The sequence below is a fragment of the Schistocerca gregaria genome, chromosome 4 (genome assembly GCF_023897955.1).
Source record: "Schistocerca gregaria isolate iqSchGreg1 chromosome 4, iqSchGreg1.2, whole genome shotgun sequence".
NCBI classification, from domain to species: domain Eukaryota; kingdom Metazoa; phylum Arthropoda; class Insecta; order Orthoptera; family Acrididae; genus Schistocerca; species Schistocerca gregaria.
Genome location: NC_064923.1, coordinates 71,803,378 through 71,821,079, shown reverse-complemented (window position 1 = coordinate 71,821,079; position 17,702 = coordinate 71,803,378). Strand labels below are relative to the sequence as shown.

General features: G+C 37.2%; 1 protein-coding gene across 1 annotated transcript in view; it reads left to right on the top strand.

The window, feature by feature from the left end:
- LOC126267596 (Down syndrome cell adhesion molecule-like protein Dscam2) overlaps window positions 1-17,702 on the top strand; it is a 222,942-nt gene that overhangs the window by 28,272 nt on the left and 176,968 nt on the right. Inside the window, exons 2-3 of the mRNA XM_049972898.1 lie at window positions 8,980-9,135; window positions 15,228-15,512. Of these exons, the coding sequence (XP_049828855.1) occupies window positions 8,980-9,135; window positions 15,228-15,512 (441 nt within the window). The remainder of the gene's footprint in view (window positions 1-8,979; window positions 9,136-15,227; window positions 15,513-17,702) is intronic.

The window sequence follows — 17,702 nt, the reverse complement described above, 5'->3', positions numbered from 1 at the left end:
GCCTGGAAGTATGGGACAAACCACTCCACATTTGCATAACACCTAGGAGAACATAATCACAAACCAACCGCTAGAGAAGAAGACATGAAAGTAATTAGAATCAACAATGAAAAACACCCCCTAGCCCTGCAAGAAGCTTCCCACATACAAAAAACCAAAGCAGAAAAGAAAACACTGTTGAATGATAGAAGTACACATACCAAGCAATTCATTGTTCACACTAATAGACGAAATAACAGAATAACTCTCCAGAACAGGATTGTTATCACAATAATACAACCCAACACCTTTTCACTCACTTGTGCATGAGCCCCTCCATAAAACATTTAAACCAAAACTCAAATAGAGTAGATCACCAAAGCTTTCAACCACTGTTTAACGGCTATTACGTTCATATTCAACACTCAACAACTCAAACCACCTCCCCACCTCTCTCTCTCTCTCTCTCTCTCTCTCTCTCTCTCTCTCTCTCTCTCTCTCACACACACACACACACACACACACACACACACACAAACATCATGTATAGACGTTAGTTTCAACACATACTATCTCTGATTCTCGCACATCTTCATTCGTCAGCTTCATGCTGAACTGCCTATCATTTCGTTAATGGTCATAGTTTTTGTGATATTTCGATGTTAGGAAAACTACTCCACGAAATTTTTAAAGTTTGCAGTCGAAAACGTGGGTCACTATGAAATTTTGTTTGGTGTGTGGTACGTCGTATGTAGCAGCGTATGTAGTCTAGATAACGAATTATTCTTTTAACTCGGAAGGATAACTCTATCTGTCTCCAATGTCGAGAAAATGGGGTTTATATAAAGGGCTCCGTCACTAATGCACGTGCCAGTGAAAGAGCCAGAATGAAATATTCATATAGTCCTCGTATCTCATGAAAGGTTTGAGATATCAAAACAAGATTTTGGCAAATGATTGCACTCAAAGAGGAGAGTATTTTACGATATCAGTGACATGCGAAAGTTCCATATCTACCGCGATATTCAAGCAACAATAGTCTTTCAGATGAAATAATATGACATTTGAGAAGCATCAATAGCTGGAGAAACAAGATTTGCTGTGGATTTTGCAACAATATAACCGAAGAAATTACTTTATTTTTATACTCAGAATGGGCTGTCTCATAACTGTTGACCTGTGTTGCCCTCGGTTGTCAGTTTAATAATACAGTGGAAGCTCGCATAGAGCATAATTCGTTCCAGAATCTTATTCGTAGTGCAAAACATCCATTAAGCGAAATAATTTATTCCATATAAATTAATGTAAAATACAATAATGTGTTCCATGCAGAAAAAGTACTAAAAGTTTTACCTTATTCATACCACTTATTCAAATAACATTCTACATACAGTATTATGTACTTTATTATTCATGACACACAACTTTCTTTTTTTTTTAACTTGGAAGTCATTTGTTTCTGCCGACGCTACAACACTTAGCGAAAATGCGACACAGCATTATCGTCAAATAAATTTGCAGCGCGTGTAGCCACTGCTTTATTAGGGTGACGACTTTCAATGTATCATGCAACCAGTTCCCATGCTTTCTGCACATCTCTTGTTGCGCCAGAAGATTGTTGCCTTGCTGTTACCGCCTCCTCCCCGTGCTATGAAGAACTTCTCTTCACAACTTCCTGCTGTGAAGCATCTGTAAGCTCTTCGGTGGTTATTTCTTGGCTGTGATCTTCCACAAGCTCATCTATAACATAGTTATCCAGTTCCAGTCCCATGCTCTGGGCCAAAGACACAGTCTCGTTGACTACAGGCTCTACAAGTACCGACTCAAATGCCTCAGAGTCATATTCGACAACGCACTACGGCCAAAGCTTCTTCCAAGCATAAGTGCGAATTCCCTTGGCAATCCCTTCCCACGCCTTTTCTATCATTTTGATGACGCACGCAGCGATGTTCGAGCGATACTTTCAAAACTCTCTGAACAATCGAAAAGTGCTTTACCATTGCTGGAATAACGGAGTGGTTTTGGGAGGCAGAAATTGGATCTTGATGAATCGAAATTCTTCAAGGAGGTGGTCTTGTAGGCCTGGAGGATGGACAGGAGCGTTGTCCATAACAAGCAAGACATGGAGTGACAGATTCATCTCATGCTTTTTTTTTTTTTTTTTGCTGTGACCAAACACTTCATTGATCCAATCATAAAAAAGATTGCGTGTCACCCAAGCCTTGTTGTTGGACCTCCACATCACATTTAACATTCTCTTCTGGACTTTACACCTCCTGAAGGCTCGTGGAGTTTCTGAATGGTGAAAAAGCAGCAGTTTTTTCAAATCGCAGCTTGCAATGGTATGGAATAACAGTGTGAGACAGCATTTCAGTGGCTTCTGACCGGGAAGTGCAGTCTCCTCAGCTGTTATAAATTCACGCTTCGGCATCTTTTTGCAGGATAGACCCATCACGTCACAATTAAAAACATGTTGCGACAGATAACCCTCAGAATCCACGAGCTTGTTGAAGTTGCTGATGAAGTTCTCTGGTGCCTTTGTGTCGGAGATGGCTGCTTCGTCTTGCCTCACTGTGGACGCCGTCTAAATGTTCAGATGTGTGTGAAATCTTACGGGACTCAACTGCTAACGTCATCAGTCCCTAAGTTATACACTGCTTGACAAATTATCCTAAGGACAAACACACATACCCATGCCCGACGGAGGACTCGAACCTCCTCCGGGACCCAGTTCGTCTCAAACTTCTCACCATCTACGACTTCCTGGCCGCTGATGATACCGATATCTTCGTAACGAGGTACGAGGTCGGCGAAAATCATTCTCGCCCTGTCACAAATGATGTTCTTATTCGCCTTGCAACTTTGCAATTTCTTTTCATTTACCCTTATAAGGAGGAACCTGTCGACATTGTACAGTATACGAAACCGTTGTTTAGATACTCTTTTCACTTCGTTTGAAGCATCTATCTTCTTAATCTTGTCCTTGTTCTAGAGGATGGTGCAAATAGTTGATTTAGACCGATTGTATGTGCGTACTAAATCATCAAAGCCAACACCAGTACATGTCATTCCTAAGGTCATTTTCTTTCTCTTATGGTTGTCTTCTTGCAGCTACATCTTCAGGGACATTTCTACGAAAGTTATTAAAATTTGCAGAAAAAAAACATTGTGTGAACACAAGTTTAGAAAAATGTGTGATGGTAGCAGAATGAGCGCTAAACCCAGACTGCAGTACGTACTAAAGACATTGTTCATATGCCGCAGACGACAACGAAAGGTGTTCATAGTGTTGAACGTTTCCCTCGCCGCGCGCGAACGGCTGATGACGTCACACTAAATCGTTGTCACTCGTAATAGGAAACATCGCTCGTTAAGCGACCCATTTTTTTACAGTTTGTTTTGCTGACTATGCGAATTGCGCGCGTTATGGGAGGTGCTCGTTAAGTGGGGTTCCACTGTACACTGTTTTAGGATTCTGTCACACTATCAATTACATTTTAATGTTAATGAGATGAACATTTGTAAACTCTGCTGTGTTTAGTCATGGCACAACAGAAGTTGCGTATTACTCAAAACTCCTCACAGTCCTTCATGAATACATGTCTCCTCGACTACCTTCTTGGTATGGCTGGTGTAAAATTTGCAAAGGCTTCTTTTGTCAGCATTTCAACCACATTGAGCGTAAATTTGTTATTTTTTCGCCACATTACTTTTCACTGATCCCATGTATTCTCTGTAGGATTTAAATTAACATGATACGGAGGAAGCCTGATTAAATTATGCCCTTTATCGTTAGCCTGTTATCGACTTGGTAGCGTGGAGTTTTGGGTTGTACAAAAGTTCCATTAACTCTACCTTACACAATCTTCGTTCACCTTTATCCAATGGTACATTTCTTTGTATCCAGAGCAAAATATCCGCTTTCTTCCATGCATTGTTGGAACTTTATCCATCACAACGGAGATGTACGGCACATTGTCCACTACTATTGTCGAATTCTGCAACATAACATTATCTTCATAGTTGATGAACGTATTCTTGGACGATCAATTATATTGCGAATCTCGTGTTCAGACATGCTGCACTGTTATTATTAATGTGACGTCAACACCAAACACTTGCTCACAATACGTGATTATTGCAGAACACTTCAGCACTAAAAACACCACTTTACAACGAGACCTAATGAACGTAAGAGCATGTAATGCGAACTGCAGGTGGCGTGGTAAGGGAAACCTGCTCGCCTTTGTTGTTACCTAGACAACAGCGACATATCCCCTACGGTGAGTCAGACGTCAAAAGCAAGATTATCTTCTCTTCAGTCCACTCCATCGCTAACGCAACTCTTGCAAACGACAGCAAAAGTACACGAGGTAGCAGACGAAAGCACTCGGAAGTGCTAGCGCCAAAGCCGAGAGTACGCATACTCCTTCACGATTCATTCAAAAACCTACAACCAGCGGATCACAAGCTAACATCTAACAATGCCACCCACGCACGACCGAACATCCCGTTTGCGCACGCGCGCCTAGCGTTTACACTCGAGAAAATTCTCTATTGCAAGTTCACTGGTGTTAGCTTTGGGGCAAAGAGCCTTTCGTCGAGCCCATTCGTTAGATTTTGTAACGAAATTAACTGAGCACTTCTTACAGAATTTTACAGTGCCTAAGTTGTGAAATAAGGTGCTCTGTTGAATGTTGAGCTCATGTCTAAATTCCCGTCAGGCTACCGAATTCAGATGTTTCGTGATTTCCCTAGCTCGATTAAGGCAAGTGCCGGGGTGGTTCCTTTCTAAGGACACGACCGAGTTTCTTCATTGTTTTTCCCTAATCAGTGTGTGCTACGTCTCTAATTACCTCGTCATCGATACCACGTAAAATTATCATCTTCATTCTTCTTCAGATAAGATGTGTTGCAAAGGTTGAATTATAACAACCGTCATGTCAGGTCAGGTAGCAACTGCTATAAAGATGCTAAACTCATCCTGGATGAAGCAAATTGGTGGTGCAATTCAAATTTTTTCCGGGGACTTCCGACTTCACCAATGGAGAGCGAGGGCCCAACGAGACTAGATTCAAACCTTCTTGAGAGAATAAAGCGCGGAGCTTACTCGTGCTATCTGTGAAAAAGAAATTGTGATCACAGAACAGGTTACATTCTTTCGCTCAGCACACGCGTTCACGGGCGATTCCGACATCGCTGATCTGCGTGGCTTTATGGGAGTACCGGTATGAGAAATTACGACATCGTCGAGCGTAAAAGAGGGAAGGAGGGGTTAGAATTAGACGTGCTGTTATAGTTACTTACAAAATAATGTAAAACAAACTTAGCTACAGTGCCCGGTACTTTAGAACGTACAATAAATCAATTTTAGCTCTATCTGCCGATTTCATACGGGTACTACTTGTGCATATACAACACTGTATTTTTGTTGAATAACTTTCCTCAAAGCTATTATAAGAAGCGAGATCGACAGTAAAGTTTCGAATGTGGTTCATTGACGGTTCTTATAGGCCCTCGAGACAGTCAAGGGACTTCAAAAACTGTTATCCGTGAAGTTACTGTGTAATTTGATGAGTATTCAGAAGTCAGCAACTAATACAAATTAAGTTTCGTTAGGACGCACAAGATCGTCATTATTAGCGCTCGAACTTTAAGAAGTTACATTATTACAATGTTGTGGTCTTCATAATGATTCCTGAACTGATGCACCTTTCCACGTTAGACTAACCGGTGCACGAGCGTCCCCAGATATTCATCCAGGAAGGGAAACCAGCCATTTTTTTCAGATTACTATTGTGGTGAATCTGAGAGTGTGTGGACCCCCAGAATTAAATTTAACGGGAAGTATTATTGCACCTGTATGTCAAAAATGATTGATAGTTTTTTAATGTAGATTGCTTTGTTCCCAAATAGATAAGCATATGGCAGAGTACATTGTTTGTATTACAAACACGAATGTAGATGCTGCCAAATTGATTAAAATTCTGGCCTTTTCTCACTAATTTCATTATTACCGCCTCATTAGTTATACAAGTTATACAATCTATCTATCTAATTTTCAGTATTTTTCTATAGCACCACATTTGAAAAGTTAAATTCTCTTCTTGTAAGTAATGTTTGTTGTCCACATTTGACTTCTATCCAGTGCAAACACAGGACTAATACTATCAGGCAAGACTTAATAACACTTAAATTTATATGTGTTGATGTTAACAAGTTTTCTTTTTTCAGAAAAGCTTTTCTTCCTATCGACAGTGAGCATTTCGTATGATGACCTACTTTCAGTTATTTTGCTGCCCAACTAGCAAAATTCATCTACAACATTTAGTGTCTCATTTCCTAATCTATTTTCCTTGCATTGCCTGATGTAATTTGGCTGCACTCCATTTGTTTTGTTGATGTTCATCTTACAGCCTCTCTTGAAGGCACTACATATTCTGTTCAATGGAGCTTTCAAGTCCTTTTCATTGCCTGACAAAATTATTCTGTCGCTCTAACTGGGAAACCTTTACGTTTTTATTTGTTCTGCCTGACTGTAATTCTATTTCCAAATTTCTTCTAGGTTTCCTTCACAGCTTTCTCAATTTTACAGATTGAGTAACATCAAGGATATGCCACAAATCTGTTTCATTATTTTTCTCATCTACTGCTTCCCTTTCATGCCCTTCATCTCTCATGAGTGTAGTCTGATTTCTGTACAAGTTGTAAATAACCTTTTATTCCTTGCATTTTATCCATGTTCAAAAAATATATTCCATTATAAATATAGTGCCATAAATTCTTAGTGCTGAGTTTTAAAGAAAGTCTGTAGTAAAAGTACAAGCAAGTGGTTGGCTTCAAGTATTAATTATTATGAAATTCTACATCTATCTCATATGCTCCCATATGCTGCTCCAAGTATAGTTTACATCATGTGTGTATGCTTAAATTTACTTGCTAACTCCATATTTCTCTATTAGCCTATTGCTTTATGTTAGTGGTGTGTTAACCTAAATATTGTAACAATTAACATATCTATACCAGCAATCACAATGTGTTCAAAGTGTCAGATTATGTCATGTTGGTTTGACGAATCTGATTCATCGATCTAAATTAGTGAAAAATTTCAACTAATGGCTGTTTGTATTTTGCAGTCTGCTGGATATAACCAGTGGTATTTTACCACTTGTAACAGTGCCAACCTATTGCCCCACCTTCCCCCCTTGACCCCATCACTGGTTTTCTGCTTTTAACCCACCCAGTTTATCTGTCTCTTTCCTGCTGAGGTGAAGGCCAGGACTAGTATAATCCCATTTACTGATAGAATCAGCATGAACTACACCAATGTGTAACTATTCATTTGACATTAGCAATCATTCCAACTCTAAATTAACTCTCTTCACAGAAGATTTCAAATGAGGTTGCTCATGTTATCTTGGACCAGATACAGACTGAGCACTGGTATAGCTTGATGCTGAGGCTGTCTTTACTGGGTCTCACACTGCATTGTATTCACTATTCACAGATGAGATAAGATAAATAACAACTAGATTGTACATAATACTTGTCTTGCAGAAAACATATTACATTTCACACAGAGAAGAAAGAACTACTACTCAAAGTAGTCCACGCCTCATAGACAGCAATGATAAAGATGTAACATACATTGCCTGGCACTCCCTTATAACCACAGTATCTTCTTTGGTGAAATATGTACAAAGTAATCTTAAATCCTTAGACCAACACTAGGTTTAAAAAAAAAAATGATGGCTATTGTACACCTACATATGCCAAGGCCCATTTGTGTGTAACTGAAGCAACAGGACAAACTTATTTTTCACTTTCACCAGAAATCTGATAGAAGAAACTCTGTGTCTGTTCCTTCTAGTGTGTATTGTCAGTTACAGCCTCACTTTACCCTTCTCCCTCTGTAACATGTTCAGGTCTTTCCTAGCCTTATTTAGTTAAACTTTAAAGGCAGCAATTTTCACCTTCTGTTCCATATGCTTCCCATCTTTACTGCATATCCTGTAAAATCACTGAAGGGCCTTTCTACTGCAGTAACCCTAATGGGGAAAAACTACAGCATCTATCACATTGTACTTTGGAACTAACAATTCTGCTGGAAATTAGGAACTTTTCACATAAAGTAAATAATAATTTAGCAAGAATAAGTTAGCTAAATTACCAAGAAAAATGAAAACATGCCTACTAAAATTTGGCCTACAGAAAACTCTATGTAAACAAAACTACTTGTGCAAATTAAAACTTACACTACCTTGTGAAAATATGAACTAAATAAGAAAGGAATAATCCCTACTTAATAATGTTGGAAAGAGAAAACAATAAAACAAGTCTGTGTCTGTAAACAGAAATAAGACCATAACCCAATTATGATTTTTTTACAAGTAATATATAAAGAAAAGAGAATACTTTAACAGGAGGCTTAAAGCACACAGTAGAATATGCATTTCTTGTGTAATTTTCACTTAATGTTATTACAAGCTAAATAACTTAACCTTATGACAGCTGTGCTACCTCCTAATCAGGACAAAACTTCTCACTCTAATAGTAAGGATTTCCTTCCTGCAGTCAACTGTTAGCTGTATACATTGTAATTTATTCTTTTGTTTAACTTTAAATTAGGCTATTGTGATCTCCAAAAGTTAGGGGCAGGCGAAGAGAGAGAGGAAAGGAAGAGTAGTAAACCCAGTGCTAGCACAAAATTGTTTGCAAAGGGGCATGTGGTTCCAATAACCAAACTGTTCAAAACTTCTCATTTCATTCTTTTGAATGCTCCAAGCTTGTTTACCCTTTCCTTTTACTTGTATTGTACACTGAAAATTCCTGTGGTTGCCCAGTGTAGCTAACTTTTTTTGAAAAATCTGCGATAACTCAGAAATGAAATATTGATACATGATGAGACGTCATTAAATGGTGCATTGTCTTTTATTTCATTATTCATCATTCAGTCTATAAAAATCTCCAGCTTTTTAAAAGTGTCTTTTCCTTCTACAGGTAAATACTTACCACAGAACCATAGGCAATTGGTCTTTCCAAATGGCACTCTCATAATTCGAGATACAAGGAAGGAAGACGATGGTGGATACTTATGTGTTGCTAGCAACCCTGATGGTCTTACTTCTCGAAGTAAATTGATTGTGCAAGTTATGGGTAAGTACCAAGTGAGTCAGTTGCTATTATCTAACAATCTGGGATGGTCTGCTTTTTGTCACTTAGAAGTCTGCGCCTAACTGTCAGTAAGCTTGACTTGTTCTATAATCTTTCTCTTCATTGAATTTTTTTTGTATCACATTTTGTTTCTTTCCTCCAAGTCTCATGGTGTTCAGAATAATCTATCATGTTTCAGTTAGTTTGATTTTTCACTTTACTTTTTTGTTTTAAATGAATTTGTTTCTTTCCTGATCTTCTTGTAAAGATTACCAACTAGTTATGCATCTGCAGATTATGCTTCTGCTCTGCCAGTTTTTGTTAATTTTACTGTTAACAATGTTGTGGAAAGTTTCCTTGTTAGTTTAAAAATTTGTGAGGTTAACTGTACCTATTTTCTGTTGTAGCATTTTATTTCTTTCTGCTCTTACATTTAACTCAATCATTTCTCTAATAATTCTATGAGCAATACTGATGTTGAGCCTGTTCAGTACAGACACATCTTTAACAGTACAGGGAACATTTGACAGAACAAAGTGTACTTTGTTTTTAATGCTCTGATTGGGATATTTCTTTAACATATTAATCATCAGCATAAAGCAAAATTAAATCAGTCTTTCTCCTTGTGATGTTACTGACATTAATTTTATGTTCATGTGTTGTTTGTTAGGCCTACTGCAGTTCTATAGTTTCCTGCAACTGTCTCTTCTTCTTTGTGATTGGCATCTTTAGCGCTAAAATCACTGGTTAGTTCTTCAGAGTGACAATATCTTCCTTTTATTGTAGGGCATGTGGCACAGTTTTTTAAAACTTTGGATTATCTATGTATAGTGATGATAGAAAGCATTATTATGTTACTGTTGTGACAGTTGGAGATTTATGCCAGATTTGAATCCAAATCTCCCACTTATTACAAGGAATGCCCTTAACTCCCCCTCCACAGGAATAACTTGTACTTTCTATATTACTGATGTTTCACTGTTTCTACTTCCAAATGCCACAATCAGAGGTCATTCCATGTAATGTGAGAGTGGAATCACTGGGAGTTGAAGGAGGGTCAGACTGTACCACAGACCCAAATACATGAATATTTAGAGAAACATTGATGTCAGTTCACAATGAACAGGTGATCCATGTTTGAATTCTGGTTTGTCTCAGACACTTATTTGTCATAATGAATGCATAATATTACAATAGTTGTGTGAATGAAGTGATTTCTTTGCTTTCAGCATTTCTGTTGATATTAATTTATCTCTTTTTCAATGTTTTAATGTTAAGTACTATTATATTTAATTCTTCGGTAACCACATTTCTACAGTAATTATACTTACACACACACACACACACACACACACACACACACACACATCTCACACACACATGACCACTTTGTCTGCCTGCCAAAGCTAGAATAGAATAGAATATTTTTATTAGCCTTTCAGTATTTTTCATACAATTGGCTTCGTCAAAGTTTACAGAGGGTTTTACTTTCAGTATGATATTCAAATAGTTACAGATAGTGGAGAAAAGGAACTAAAGACCTTTTCTACAGCATCATGTAAAACAATGTATATACAGTAATTAAATACACATATAAGAAAAGAATCACAGTAAATAACTAGCTTATATAATATCAAATCATTTTCTTCATAACTTAGGTAAAACATATATTTTGATGATTAGTTTCTAAGAATTCTTCAGTTGTATAGAATTTGTTGTTTTTTAGCCAGGTTTGCAATGTATTCTTATATTTATTTAGTGGTACTGTACGAGCTGAGCATGGTACCTTATTGAAAAATTTTATGCTTAAATACTTATAGTTATTATGAACTACAGCAAGTCTTGTGGAAGGCAAGTTCAGCATCTCATGTTCAATTTTTTCTGATTTCCTCTGGCATATATTAGTCAGTTATATATGTACATGCTTGGCACTGTCATTACGCCAAGAGATTTAAAATAATTTCTGCAGGACTCTCTGGGTGCTAACCCCTCCATGCACCTGATTGCTTTCTTCTGCCACCTGAAAATACATTCAGCCCCTGGGGAGTTACCCCAAAGCAATATTCCATATTGCAGTTGGGAATGAAAAAAAAAGCATAGTACGAGTGGAGTAGCAATTGCTTGCTCACACTGTTTCTTAATTTATACAATAAGAAAAGTACTCATGCTAGTTTACTACATAGATAATTGGTGTGTCCTTCCCGTGAGAGCTTTTGGTCTATGATTAGCCCAAGTAATTTCACTGTTTTGTTTTCATTTTTAGTTACTTTGAGATTAAATATTATTTCTTCTGTTTTTGTTTGATTTATGCACAGCTGGTTAGCCTGACACCAGTAATTAGCCATTTGCATCATTTCTCTATTTTTGTCCAGTACACTCCGTAAGTTCTCTCCTGTACTTATTAATGTCATATCGTCAGCATATAGTATGTTCTTACACGGTATGTATTTCGGGAAGTCATCAACATAGACAATGAACAGAAAAGGTCCAAGAACAGAGCCTTGGGGTATTCCTATTTCTATAGGGAGTATTTCTGACCTCTGCCTATTTGCATATACAAGTTGCAACCTATTGCTTAGATAAGATCTGAATAGTCGGAGTGTGTCATCTTCAATGCCATAGTATTTTAACTTTTTGATGAGTATGTCATGTGACACCAAGTCAAAAGCTTTACTTAGGTCAATAAGTGTTCCAGACATTGATACCCTTTTTTCATGCCCTTCATAAACATTGCTTACCAAAGCTTCTACTGCTTTTACAGTTGATAGGTGTGACCTGAAGCCAAACTATTCTTCATTTAAAATATTGTTGGTTACAAAATACCTGTATATCTGCTTATGCACACAATTTTCTACTAACTTGGATATGTTGGTACTATTGAAATGGGTCTGTAGTTATTTGGGAGGTTTCTTTCACGTTTTTTATACACAGGCAATGTAACTGTGAGCTTAAGACAGTCGGGGAATTTTCCTTCATCAAGTACTCTGTTTGATAGTGAGAGAAGTGGCATTTCAATTTCTTTTGCTATACATTTAATGATGAGATTACTAAGTCCATAAAAATCTTCTGTTTTGGAATTACTTAATTTGTTTATTGACTTACGAATATCATTTAATGTGATTCGGGTCCAGGTGAACTTCTCACTTCTTGTCTGTTTTGTACAAGTGAGCAATGCTTCTGCATGAGAGGCAGAGTTGATGGGTGGGGTGGTGACGCTATTTACAAAATATTCATTGAGAATATTGCAGTGAATAGGGACACTCCTTTCTTTATTGGTATTATTTATTTCCCTTTTAATGACAGCCCAGGCAGCTTTACATTTATTTTTAGAATTTAAAATATATTCATCATTTGCACAGCACTTAGCATTTTTTATTTCTTATCTGTAAAGGTTTCTCATATTAGTGTAATTTTCCTTGTCCCTATCACTGTTATGAGATTTTGAGATTTGTCTTTCATAATCATCACTAGTTTTCTGAGTTTGTTAAGTTGTGGGATGTACCATTGGTTAGTATTTTGTTGCTTATGAGTAATGTTACTCTGGTACCTTTTGGTTACCAAGGGGCATGTCATTTCTACTATATGCTTGATCTCTGTCAGGAAAATGGAAAAACATTTATTAATCATTTTCTTGTTATCCATTACATGAGTCCAATCCATTTCTTTTAATTTTGTTTACATTGGATTCACCTAGAATTCTATATGTCACTTCTCTCTCTGTAGAACTGAAGGCTAACTTTTCTATTTGAAGCCATCACCCTGCACGATCTGATATTCCTAATTCTATTACATCACACTGTATGGAGTCTCTTTGTACATTGCTAATTATGTTATCAAGGCATGCGTTCAGTCTAGTGGGTTTTTCATTGAGACAGTAATAGTTTAATGACTTCAGAGTGTTAATCATATGAATTACATTTTTTCTCTTTGCCCTTATATCTATGTTAATATCACCTACAATTACAATTCTATGCTGTTTATATTTTGACAACAGCAATATTAAAGTATTAATTTTTTCTATAAATACTATCTCATCAGAGCCTGGGATTCGATACATTGAGACAATTACAGTTTTCTGTTCATGCATTACCACACCAGCTACTTCTATTGTAGCTTCAAGGCATATTCTACTAAGGTCTATAACTGAGTAATGCAATTCAAGGTCACTATGACATATATTGAGACCCCACCATGTGTAATACTTTTTCTGCAGTAGCTTGTAACTAACGAATATCCAAGAGGAACACAGAAGTCTATTTCAGTGTCTTTTATCCAGTGTTTTGATGCCCAGAACACTGCAGTTGATTTTATCGAGCCAGTATTGTAATTCATTGATTTTACACCTAAGAGATTGTACACTTATATGAAGGAGGAGGAAACTGTCACTGCTACACAATGGTATTCTACTTTCACAGAACCTTCTGTATTCATTTATTTTCGCTACATGATCTAGGGTTTCACAATTATCTGAATGAATTAAACTGCTGCAGTTTCGACTTAATGTGGTTTCTAACTTTCCTTCGTCTGTAATGTTGTTTTCTCTAAAAAAAAAAAAAAAAAAAAAAAGGTGGTGTACAGTCATGCTCTGTGGGACTGTCTTTTAAGACAAGTCTGCTGCATGCTCGTATTTCATTTACAACTTTGTTTATCTCCTGACACAAAAATGTTTTCCCACGGTAATTTAGATGCTCACCATGTTCAGTGTGCAAATTTCTTTCAAGTCTACTAATATCCACTACATTACATTTAGCATAAATGGAACATAGTTGTTTGATTTTAATATTTGTTTTACGAATCTCTTTGTTAACACATGAATTATAGATCAAGTCATGTCTATGAGGTATCGTCACAACAGTAGTGTTTTCTACCTTACTTACATCTAAAATTATTTTCAAACCTGTTATACACTTTTTGGCTTCATTATGCGTTACATCATTTGCACCAGTCACACAAATAACAAAGTCTCTGTCCCTTGTTGTATTCTAGTGTTCAGAGATGCCTTCAACAATATTTTCTGCCCTCGCGCCAGGTTTTACAATGCCAGTTGCACGAAGATCCGTATTCACATCCTGTAGAATATTTGCAAGCTTTCTTCCTTGGCTGTCCATTAGGCTTTGCTATCTAGAGTGCGTGTTGTTGTTGTTGTTGTCTTCAGTTCTGAGATTGGTTTGATGCAGCTCTCCATGCTACTCTATCCTGTGCAAGCTTCTTCATCTCCCAGTACCTACTGCAACCTACATCCTTCTGAATCTGCTTAGTGTATTAATCTCTTGGTCTCCCTCTACGATTTTTACCCTCCACGCTGCCCTCCAATGCTAAATTTGTGATCCCTTGATGCCTCAGAACATGTCCTACCAACCGATCCCTTCTTCTGGTCAAGTTGTGCCACAAACTTCTCTTCTCCCCAATCCTGTTCAATACTTCCTCATTAGTTATGTGATCTACCCATTTAATCTTCAGCATTCTTCTGTAGCACCACATTTCGAAAGCTTCTATTCTCTTCTTGTCCAAACTAGTTATCGTCCATGTTTCACTTCCATACATGGCTACACTCCAAACAAATACTTTCAGAAACGACTTCCTGATACATAAATCCATATTCGATGTTAACAACTTTCTCTTCTTCAGAAACGCTTTCCTTGCCATTGCCAGTCTACATTTTATATCCTCTCTACTTCATTTTCTAAATCAGAAGGCCTTTTGGCCAAAAGCGTGCTTGTTTAGCTGTCTTTTTGGTATGCCTGTCTGTGCCTCACCATTTCCACTATATGTTAAGTAGGAATGTATCCTTTTATAATATTATTGTCAAGTGTAATTAATAGTTCAAATTGTTTATTTGGTCCCATTTATTTCAAATTGACATACTTATATTACATCATTCTGGTCATATTACCAAAAGGATAATCATTATTTTGAAAATACATTTTTAATTGTGAATACCTTTCTGTAATTGCTTGCTCTATTTATTGTTTTGTGAGATGATTGAGACTGAAAAATACTGTTTTGCATGTTAATTTGCAAGGAAATTATTGCTAATAGTATGATTTTTAAAACAGCTACATGTCCTCTATCTCTTATATATTCTTTACTTTCAGAGCCACCTTCCATTGATCCTTTCTCCACAAAAAAAGATGCTCAGAAAGGCACGAGGGTACATCTACATTGTGTTGTAATCAAAGGTGATCCTCCTATAGTGTTTCGATGGCTGAAGGATGGTGAAAGCATCCCGCATGGTTTATCTGTTATTGAAAGAACAATAGATGAGTATTCCAGTACTCTGACATTCAATAGGGTTATGGAAGACCACACAGGAAATTACACATGTGTTGCTGAAAATGCTGTAGCCAACACAAGCCATACAACTCAACTTACAGTTAAAGGTAATTATCTTGCTTATTCCTTCTGTACTATCTTCGTGTCAGCACTTTACTACTATTCCTGAAAAACCACATGACATCGCTTTATGGCTGCTGAATTGTTCTCAGACACACACAAATATGTGCTTTTGTATTTCAGATATACATTTCTTCACCAGGAACTTCTACAGCATCTTTTCTATGTGTTCTTTATTGTTTTTTATGTTTATTCATAATATAATATTGTGACTCTACCCTTTGTTCAGTAAGGCCATTTTATGATTGATATGTAAAGATTCACGTGTAAACAATGAATCTTATTAATTTTTTGTCATTTCACTTCTTAAATGGCCAATTTTTCTATTATCTTCCATTTTTTAGAGAAGATTGATCATAGTAATAACTTATTTGCCACATGCCAATAGTAAATTTCTTCTCAGCAGTCTCCAAATGGAAATGGAAAGAAGAGAAAAACAGTGGCAAAATTTGGGGATCTTTGTGGGGGTATCATAAGTTTAGCTCAGGTGGTTTGCTGGTTTGCCAGTTTGCCGGCAAGAATTATGTGCTGTACAACAAGTTTCCACCTGTGAAGTTCTGAGGGACTGATACTACAATACAGAATCCAGGTAGCCTGTGTGATGAAACAAGCCCAATATTGATGGCAATTGTGATATGAAATATGCTCTGCGACAAAGAAATGTGTTATTAATGGTGGGGCTTGAGGCATGTCAACATTTAATGTGACTTTTGTGTCTCTCATCATAAAGATCCTCCCCTTCTTTAGCCATCTGTCTGGCTTTTTGTTTGCAAACTTAGCATACGAAACTTTAAATAATTTAGAAGATAGAAGATAATATAACCAATCACTGCAAATGACCATCAAGATTACTTCAGTAATTATAACTGTGCTGCCTGTGTAGTATGGTTTCAAATATAATGAGAAGCAATGGAGTTATATCTAACTACATAACTCAGCAATGCTTCACAACTGCTAAACATGTATGGGAATTGGATATATTTCCTAATCTCTCTCTCTCTCTCTCTCTCTCTCTCTCTCTCTCTCTCTCTCTCTCTCTCTTCTCTCTCCCTCCTTCCCTCCCTCCCTCCCTCCCTCCCTCCCTCCCCCTCCCCCTCCCCCTCTCCTCTCCTCTCCTGCCCTCGCCCTCAACCTCACCCTCCTCCTCCTCCTCCTCATCCTCCTCCTCCTCCTCCTCCTCCTCCTCCTCCCCCTCTGTCCATGTCCTCCTCTCCTCTCTCTCTCTCTCACCATCTCTTCCTCCACCCCCCCACCCCCCTTTGTATGTCCATTTCTCCCCCCTCCCCAACTCCATCTGGATCTGTGTCCATATCCTCGTCTCCTTTATATTTGACCTTGTGCTTTTTTTCTTGTTATTGCGAATGAGACCTTGACTGGAAGTCACTTAAATCAGTTGGGATCATTGCTGTATCAGGTATGAGAGAGAGCTCTCTGGCTGCTAGATCTGTGACGATAATAATTTCAAGGACGCTATTTTGCATAGCTTTACTCTACAAATGAGTGGGATTACAAAGTTTTGGATGATTCAGATTCTGCATTAGTATTCTAATGATAAGCCAGTAAGCTATGTATACAACTTTCCTGTTTTCTGGTAAAACAACCTGTGAAGCAGAAAATGAAACAACACTACACTGTGTATACAGTTGTTGTGTAAATTCATATATAAAGAGAAAGAATATATGAAAGAAACAATTTGCCTAATGGCTTAAATGCCCTGCTATCATAATTAAAACTGACAAAAAGAAGCAAGAAAGAAAACAAAACTGACTGTTTTCGTAACCCGAGCAGCATTTTCTTTGTCGCACTTGATTTTAAAACAAAACCTGTACATTGTTGTTTAAGAAATGTATAGCCTATGTCCATCTAAATGTTTATGTCAATTTCATTCTAGATTTTTGTATTTTACTATGGTTGTTGCTTCTGCATAATCTTTAATTTACTGTATCGATACCAGTTTGTAGTGTGATATATTGTGAAATTCAAACATTCGCAACCGCAGTGATGAACTCCTACTGTTATCATCACTTGTAGACTTAAACTTGTTTGTGCTCTATCAGAATTTTTGAGAACACTAGGTCTATCCTTCTTCAAAACAATTGTTTTCTACTTTCATTGTATAATTATGAGAGAAATATGTTATTTTTTAGAATTTTTGAACACTCACAAAACTATATTTT